Source organism: Mercenaria mercenaria, chromosome 11 (genome assembly GCF_021730395.1).
Source record: "Mercenaria mercenaria strain notata chromosome 11, MADL_Memer_1, whole genome shotgun sequence".
In the NCBI taxonomy this organism is placed as follows: domain Eukaryota; kingdom Metazoa; phylum Mollusca; class Bivalvia; order Venerida; family Veneridae; genus Mercenaria; species Mercenaria mercenaria.
Genome location: NC_069371.1, coordinates 65,244,290 through 65,252,927, shown reverse-complemented (window position 1 = coordinate 65,252,927; position 8,638 = coordinate 65,244,290). Strand labels below are relative to the sequence as shown.

The 8,638-nt window shown below is 35.6% G+C and overlaps 1 protein-coding gene across 1 annotated transcript; it reads right to left on the bottom strand.

The window, feature by feature from the left end:
* Positions 1 to 2,870: 2,870 nt before the first annotated feature.
* LOC123532279 (tubulin alpha-4 chain-like) lies at positions 2,871 to 8,063 on the bottom strand. The gene is made up of 2 exons (XM_045313685.2): positions 7,838 to 8,063; positions 2,871 to 4,828 (listed from the first exon to the last, which is right to left on the bottom strand). The coding sequence occupies exons 1-2, from the start codon at positions 8,016 to 8,018 to the stop codon at positions 3,588 to 3,590; spliced, it is 1,422 nt and encodes a 473-aa protein (XP_045169620.2). The 5' UTR covers positions 8,019 to 8,063; the 3' UTR covers positions 2,871 to 3,587.
* Positions 8,064 to 8,638: the final 575 nt, after the last annotated feature.

The window sequence follows — 8,638 nt, the reverse complement described above, 5'->3', positions numbered from 1 at the left end:
ACAACCAAACAGTCATTTGTCTGTGTACCAACATATGCCTCAAAACTGCTTCTTCATCATCGGTATTGTCGATTACTGAAGACGCCTGTGTGTTGTCTGCTTTCACTGGAGTTGAAGATAGTCTGAGCACTTTCTTTCCGGGTGATGTAAAATGTCTACATATTCTAAACATTTAGATATTTTTACTTTCCAAGCCCCTGATTCTTGAATAGAGGTTATAAATTTGTTTTGAGAAGAAATTTCTGCTGGTATAATTTGAAAGTTTTTGTGGACAGGGAAAATGTTTTTTGTTGTTTTTTTTTTATTTAAATAGACTTTCTGTTTTACCTTCAAAATGCTGTCACTGTGTTTTGTTGAGGTGTGATCTATTACTTCAAGAAAAGTGGAATCTAAACTGCAGTAATAACATCTAAACTCGTGTTAACCTTTAGCCCCCATAAGGTATAGTACTCTGACATATCATTAAGGGCTGACTGGAGGTCAATTTGCATTCTCTGCTAAGATGACTGTGTCATCAGCATATAGATCTAATAACAAATATAATTTAAAGAAAACCTCATCGTTATCACTTAACATATGACTAACATTATCAGATAATAGCTGAAGACCATCAAATTTACTAGACATAAAGCTATTCAAATCATTCAAGAATAAAGAAAATAGAACAGGAGAGTGATTTTCACCCTGTCTTACACCAGTACGACTCACACAAAAAATCGGACAGTGTATTGTTTGCTTTTACATAAGACTTCGCTTTTTCATACATGTTGAGAATAATTTTAAAACATTTAGATCAATATTGTAACCTAAAATTTTGCGCCATAAAGCAAATCGATTGACTTGAGTCGAAGGCTTTGCGATAATCCACAAAAGCACAGTACAATTTCTTTCTAAATCCAGCCTGTTCTTCACATAATATATTTTTGACATCTAAAAAAAGTATTTAACCTAGTATTAGAGATGTGAGCAAATTTCCAACAAGAACGCGGCGAATAGGTAATGACGTCACCGTGACACCGGCTTCCCGTGAATACTGCAAAGTATGATATTCGCTGCCCTACAGTTATGATGACACTTTAGGTCATATGGAACCAACTCAATTTCCATAGGCCCACATTGTAATGTTTCCGGTCATGGGCCTTTCCTAACATTTAAACTTTTGATGCCACCTACTCAGGATGAAAGAACTATCCAAGAACTATCGAAAAACTGCAAGAAATGTACATGTTGACCATCACTTTTGGGCACTTTTTTCTCTTTGAACTTGGTTACCCCTAGTCCGGCAGTGATTTTTTTATATTTTTCATGAAAATTCTCTACTGATAAAACATGCATATTTCTCATACAAAATGCATCATTCCATATTATTTTAGCCAGTAATCATGGATTACAGTTTTATTTTATGAAATAAGATAGTTTTCAAACACATCCAATATATTTTACACCAATGGGAGATCACTTTACATGGTAAATATACACCGCGGAATACCATATACTTTTTCAACCAATCAGAAGCATTGTTAGTTACTTCCATCTGACCTAAATGTAAACTTGCTCTTTTCAAGTGAATAGGTTCTCGCGAATTCTTTGAATAGTTTCTTTGTTACATATAAATGATATATATATATATATATATATATTTTAGCTAAACCTGATTTCTTTGAGCTCGCTTTGAGGCTTTGCCTTATTTCATATTAGTTACATCTAATTTGAATCTGCTAGTCTGCCGACAAGACTGTTATCTCTGCTTTTGCATAGTTTATGCTTGGACTATTTGTTTCTTCTTAACTCTTACGAATGACAAGAATATTCTCATGTTAGTGTTTGTCTTTTTGTGTGGTGTTTATTTTTCCTGAAGGAGGAACAAGTTCATTGAGCCTGTTAAAGATTCCATCCCATCATCTCCAAATTCGTCTTCTTGAAAGACACAAAATATCATGCTTTCCTTCTTCAGCCATTTTGTCGCTTATAACGTTGACGAAATTTTAGATTTAACTGGAGCAGTTAACTAAACATTGGCATCATACGTGAAAATCCTTACCACCTAAGTTGTGAATTTAACAGAATTTCTCTAAATAGCGTATATAGAGTGGTCATCTACATGTTCTAATAAATCTTCTCTGTACGCAAAAAAAAAAAAAAAACAACGTTTTTTTTTGTTAAGTAAAGTTTCGAGACTATTTACAAAAGCGTGTACCGAACAAAATAGATAACTCGCCTCTTGTTTTTAAAATAGCAGAAGGTTACTTCTTGTGATTTGGCATTCGCTTTGAAAAATTTGTTGTTGATGATACTTCAAAAAATCAATAAAATCTGATGACGTCTTATAAACTTACTCATTTTTGACTTCAACCTATTTCTGAAAAGTCATAAAAGTACACTAACATTTCTGGAATTTTCAAATAGCAAACAAAGACAAGTTATGTAAAATGGGTCATGTGGGGTCAAAAACTAGGTCACCTGGTCAAATCAAAGATAAACCTTGTGTATGCAATAGGGGCTGCATTTTTCACCGGATTTGCATGAAACTTAATCAGAATGTTTGTCTCTATGAAATCTCGGACGAATTTTTATCTGGGTTACGTGGGATCAAAAACTAGGTAACCAGGTCAAATCAAAGAAAAAGCTTGTTTACACTCTATGGGCCACTTGTTTGATTCAATCTTCATAAAACTTGGTCAGAATGTTTGGTATCATGAAGTATTTTATGATTTCAAATCTGGGTCATGTAGGTTTAAAAACTAGGTCACTTGGTAAAATCAAAGGAAAAGCTTGTTAACACTCTAGAGGCCACTTTTTTGCTCCAATCTTCACAAAACTTTGTCAGAGTGTTTGTTTTTTGTGGTATCATGGATGGGTTATACTCAAAAACTAGGTCACTAGGTTAAATCAAAGAAAATGCTTGTTTACACTCACAATCTTAATGAAAATTGGTCAGAATATTTGTCTCTATGAAATTTCGGACGGGTTAAAAATTGGGTCCGGTTGGGTAAAAAACTAGGTCACTAGGCCAAATAGAAGAAAAATCTTGTTTTCACTCTAGCGGTCACATTTTTCCTCCAATCTTCATGAAACGTCAGAATGTTTATCTCCTTGAAAACTCGGACGAGTTTGAAACTGGGTCACGTGGTGTCAAAAACTTGGTCACTAGGACAAACATGTTTACACTGTGATGGTGTGTTACTCTGGTGAGCGACCTAGGGACATCTTTGCCCTCTTGTTTAATTTTTATTTTTAAAATTGTGAATATAGCCAGTCTATATCTTAGGTCCAATATCATAATATTAGAATCAGTTCTCTGAGACAGTCTGTAAATTATACCGGCATTTGTCACAATAACATAAATAAAAAAAATCACATTTTTAAAAAAAAAATTGTGACAAATTCTTTATCAGTCTAGTGGCTAGTCTAATATTTGATTTTGATTTAATGTTGATTGTCATGAGATTTATTTCTCTAGTAAAATCTATGCCGTATTTGTTTGCAAACTAACCAACACTTTATATCTCAGTTTTAAATTTTAGCTCAATTCTCAGCAACGGTTATCTTTGTCTTCAGTTAAATTGTTAAATTCAATGCGCATCGCCCTAAGCGTTATCTATCTCAGTGTCTTCAGCTTCAGCATCTTCTTCCTGTTCTTGTACCTCTGTTAACTTTTCTGCCTTTGTATTGTCATGTACTTTCACAACCATTTCGTCATCTTCGTCTTCGTACATGACTTCATAATACATGTCTTCAACGTCGGCAGAAACTTCCTCGAAATCCTTCTCCAATGCTGCCAAATCTTCCCGAGCATCGCTGAACTCACCTTCCTCCATTCCCTCGCCAACATACCAATGAACAAAAGCTCTTTTAGCATACATTAAGTCAAACGTGTGGTTAATGCGGGCAAAGGCGTCGACTATTGAAGTGTTATTACTCAACATGCAAACTGACCGTCGCAGGGAGGGAAGATCGCCGCCAGGTATGACCGTCGGCGGCTGGTAGTTTATTCCGACCTTGAAACCAGTTGGACACCATTCAACAAATGGAATTTTTTTGCTATTTTTGATTGCTGAGATGGATGCGTTGACATCCTTCGGGACTACATCACCCCGGTATAGCATACAACATGACATGTATTTTCCGCGGCGAGGGTCACATTTCACCATCTGATTACCGGGCTCGAAGCATGCACGGGTGATCTCAGGAACGGTAAACGTTTCATGATAAGCCTTTTCTACCGAAATGAGTGGAGCGTAAGTTACCAGTGGGAAGTGAATACGCGGATAAGGGACTAGATTTGTCTGGAATTCCGTCAGGTCAACGTTTAGGGCTCCATCAAATCGTAGAGAAGCTGTAGTAGAACTAACAACCTGTCCAATAATCCTGTTAAGATTTGTATAGCTCGGTCGTTGAATATCCAAATTGTTGCAACATATGTCGTAAATTGCCTCATTGTCAAACAAGAAAGCGCAGTTGGCGTGTTCCAGTGTTGAATGTGTAGTCAAAACAGCATTGTAGGGTTCCACTACAGCAGTTGAGATTTTTGGAGAAGGATAGATACAAAATTCCAGCTTGGATTTCTTTCGGAAATAATTTGTCAGGTTTTCAATGAGAAGAGAGTAAAAGCCGGATCCCGTACCACCACCAAAACTATGAAACAAAAGAAAACCCTGGAGGCCAGTGCAAGTCTCGGCTAACTTGCGAATGCGATCCATCACTAGGTGTATGACTTCCTTGCCGACGGTAAAGTAACCCCGACCGTAGTTATTGGCGGCATCCTCTTTTCCCGTGATTAATTGTGACGGATGGAACAGCTGGCGAAAAATACCAGTACGAACCTCATCTGCAAGGAAAAAAGCAGTAATTATATAATTTGATAGAATATGTTCTATAATTTAAACATGGCATTTTAAATCATTACCACAGATTCTTGGGATCTGGACCCACTCCTCCATCTCTCATTCGTCTCTGTCAACTATTAGCCAATATCTTATAGCTTTTGTAATTAACAGAGCATTGGTGGAGAACATAGACCTTGTTTGTTACAATTTCTGCATGTTTTAAAAATTCACATTTTACCATCAATGATCTGAATATTACAAGATATGAAAATGTAAAATTGACACTTAGAAACAATAATCAATTCCACTTTTAAATGGCACCAAACTATTAATCATTGGTATTGACTGACGGGATCAAATGACACAGGCCCTGACAACTGACATTAGGATTTCGACGAGAAATCGATAGCTTTTAAAAATCAGTGGAACACTAATGTCTTTACATATGCAATAGGTCGGTTGAATCGTATATACCAAAATTGTCACGCAGGCAACATCATTGAACCAGATTAATACACGAAACTGTTTATTACATGTATTATTTTTGTAGGCCTACCCGGCGCATGGGCGAAGAAGTGGGGTTTTGGGGCGGGGAGGGGGTTGGCCATAATTGCCTGTGACTATTACATATTTGTATAGCTTTTTTATTCTCAGTTTTCACAGTTACCGCCAGTTAAGCAAAATACTGAAAAAATTTAATAAGCTATGACTAGTGGTGAAGTTGAAACATTTTACTTATGAGATTTGATTATACTATAATTCTATTCTAACGGCATTTTAAAGGTAATTCTTCAAGACATTATTGCATACTTTATCTACACTAAATTACCAATGAATAGAAACTAAAAAAGGCTAAATTAAATATCGAACTAAATCTTGCGAGTCAGTCAGTACATGGCAATATATAAAGTTGCAAATGTTAGATCAATAAAATTAACTACCTATTAACCTTTTTTAAAAATAAATTACATCTTTTTTTAAAAAAAAATGGTGAAATGTGACATTTTATAGTAGTTTTCATATGTAATCCAAACCTGTCAGACGTAGGCCAGATGAGCAAAAGAAGGAAAATTGCGCTCTTACGTAGTCAATGTCAGAAACTTTAATCGATCCTTTTTTTTTTAAAGTAAGCATGCCAGTTAAGTATAAGAAACAATAATTCCAAATGAATTAAAAGTATCTTAAATTTTTATCTACTATTCCACCTGTTATCCCTTTAAACTATGTAAGAAACGCCTTAAACTTCTGACATTAGACAGTTGTTAACAGACAATTAAATATTCAGAAGTTAAAACCTTTGTACTAGTTTCGTATTTTAAATCAATATGTTTTAAATATTTGTTTTACTTTTGTCCTTATATTGACAACAAAGAGGTTTTAAACAACCAGCTTTTAAATGTGTATGTAGCCTACAGATGGCACCGCTAAATCAAAACTTTTAAAACAATTCATGAGTCAGATACCTTGCTAACTGACTGTTTAAAAATACTTTCACAAGCTAATTTATATTATTAGTAAATGAGTAGATCGACCTATACATTTTAATTTAACTTACTATACTTCAGTGCCTTGTTTAGCATTGTAGACAAGAGAAAATAACAAAATTGTAAATTATCTAAAACACAGCTGTTCTTTATTATAACTTTTTACATTTACACTTTTAATAATATGTAATATGTTTCTAAACGTATTTAAAACTTGCCATAGGTAGGTTGCATATTTATTTTGAAAGGAAGTTTTCATTTTTAGCTCGACTATTCATAGAATAGTAGAGCTATTGGACTCGCCCATGCGTCGGCGTCCGCGTCGGCGTCCGCGTCCGCGTCCCGATTTGGTTAAGTTTTTGTATGTAAGCTGGCATCTCAGCAACCACTTGTGGGAATGGATTGAAACTTCACACACTTATTCACTGTGATAAACTGACTTACATTGCACAGGTTCCATAACTCTGTTTTGTTTTTTTACAAAATTATGCCCCTTTTTTGACTTAGAAATTTTTGGTTAAGGTTTTGTATGTAAGCTGGTATCTCAGTAACCACTTGTGGGAATGGATTGAAACTTCACACACTTATTTACTGTGATAAACTGACTTACGTTGCACAGGTTCCATAACTCTATTTTGCTTTTTCACAAAATTATGCCCCTTTTTCGACTTAGAATTTTTTGGTTAAGGTTTTGTATGTAAGCAGGTATCTCAGTACTCACTAATGGGAATGGATTGAAACTTCACACACTTGTTCACTGTCATGATCTGACATGCACAAAGCAGGTCCCATAACTTTATTTTGCATTTTTACAAAATTATGCCCCTTTTTCAACATAGAAATTTTTGGTTAAGTTTTTGTATGTAAGCTGGTATCTCAGTATCCACTAACGGGAAAGGATTGAAACTTCACACACTTGTTCACTGTCATGATATGACATGCAGTGCAAAGGGTCAATAACTCAACTTTGCATTTTACAAAATTATGCCCCTTTTTCAACTTAGTTTTTGGGTTAAATTCTTATATGTAAGCTGGTATCTCAGTACCCACTAATGGGAATGGATTGAAACTTCATACACTTGTCCACTGTCATGAGCTGATAAGCACTATGCAGGTTCCATAACCCTATTTTACTTTTTTAATGAATTATGCCCCTTTTTCGACTTTCTTATTTATTCAAGCGACAAGGCTGTTAAATAGTCGAGCGTTGCTGTCCTCCGACAGCTCTTGTTGCTTATACATCAACATCTGCATTATTTGTTCTAAACAGAATGGAAGCAAAATAATCCATCACATGAGGTATTTAGACGACATATTGGTGTGCGAGTTAGTACAGTTCTCAGTATGTTAACAACTTTTTGCAACAATACATGTATGCCCCTAATGTCAAATTACTGGCAACAATACATGCATGTCCCTAAGTCAACCAAAACTGTCGATATAGCATTTATAAATGTACTAGAATTCTATCCAATTTGGTCAAAAGTTGCAATCAGTTAAAAAAAATAAACTGGCTTGAATATTTACCTATAACAGTAGGTTCAAGGTCGATAAATACAGCCCTTGGAACATATTGGCCACCCTCAGTCTCGCAGAAAAACGTGTCAAATGATGCATCGTCTGACTCTATGGTGTCTTTGAAGGCCATATGCCCGTCAGGCAAGATTCCATGCTCCAGACAATATAACTCCCAGCATGCATTGCCCATCTGGACCCCGGCTTGTCCAATATGTATCGAGATACATTCACGCTGAAAAATAACACCCACTTTCATTTTTATTGCGACTTCTAGTAAACAGAAAGCCAAGTTGTATTAACATGACTTTTAACCTATATTCAAGAGCAACCGGGCAGGGAATAGGTGTGTTCATTTCAACTAAGTCTTTAATAACACTGAATGAAAGAAGACACATACTAAATATAGAATATATATCTGTTCGTTTGATACTAAAAACTAAAATCATTCCTTTTAGTTTATATTATTAGCGTCAGCTCGATTCTGATGAAAGCTTGAATCTTATTTGAAACACTCTCGAGTCCGCTTCCTGGAAAAACCAGTACCGATGTTATATGAGAAGGCGTGGTCGTCACTCCAGTGGGGCTCGAACCCACGACCCCAGGTTGAGCGGCCGACACCTTTAACCAATAGATCATTTCTTTTAATTGCATAGTTTTAAGTAGATCATCGTTGCAAAAGAAATCGGAATTAAGCTTCTTCGCCCGTTGCATGAATCGGAATGTTTGCCGGAGACCACCGACTATTCATGAATGAATGGTGTAAGTTAATAAGGGATTCTGGCCAAAAATGAAAATATTTCAAAATCATCT

Bases quoted from the DNA above. Each gene is read 5' to 3' on its own strand.
- LOC123532279 (XM_045313685.2), bottom strand. From the start codon at position 8,018: ATGGGCAATGCATGCTGGGAGTTATATTGTCTGGAGCATGGAATCTTG. The intron at 4,829-7,837 runs GTAAATATTCAA...TTTTCCTTGCAG, and splicing joins CCTTGAACCTACTGTTATAG to ATGAGGTTCGTACTGGTATT.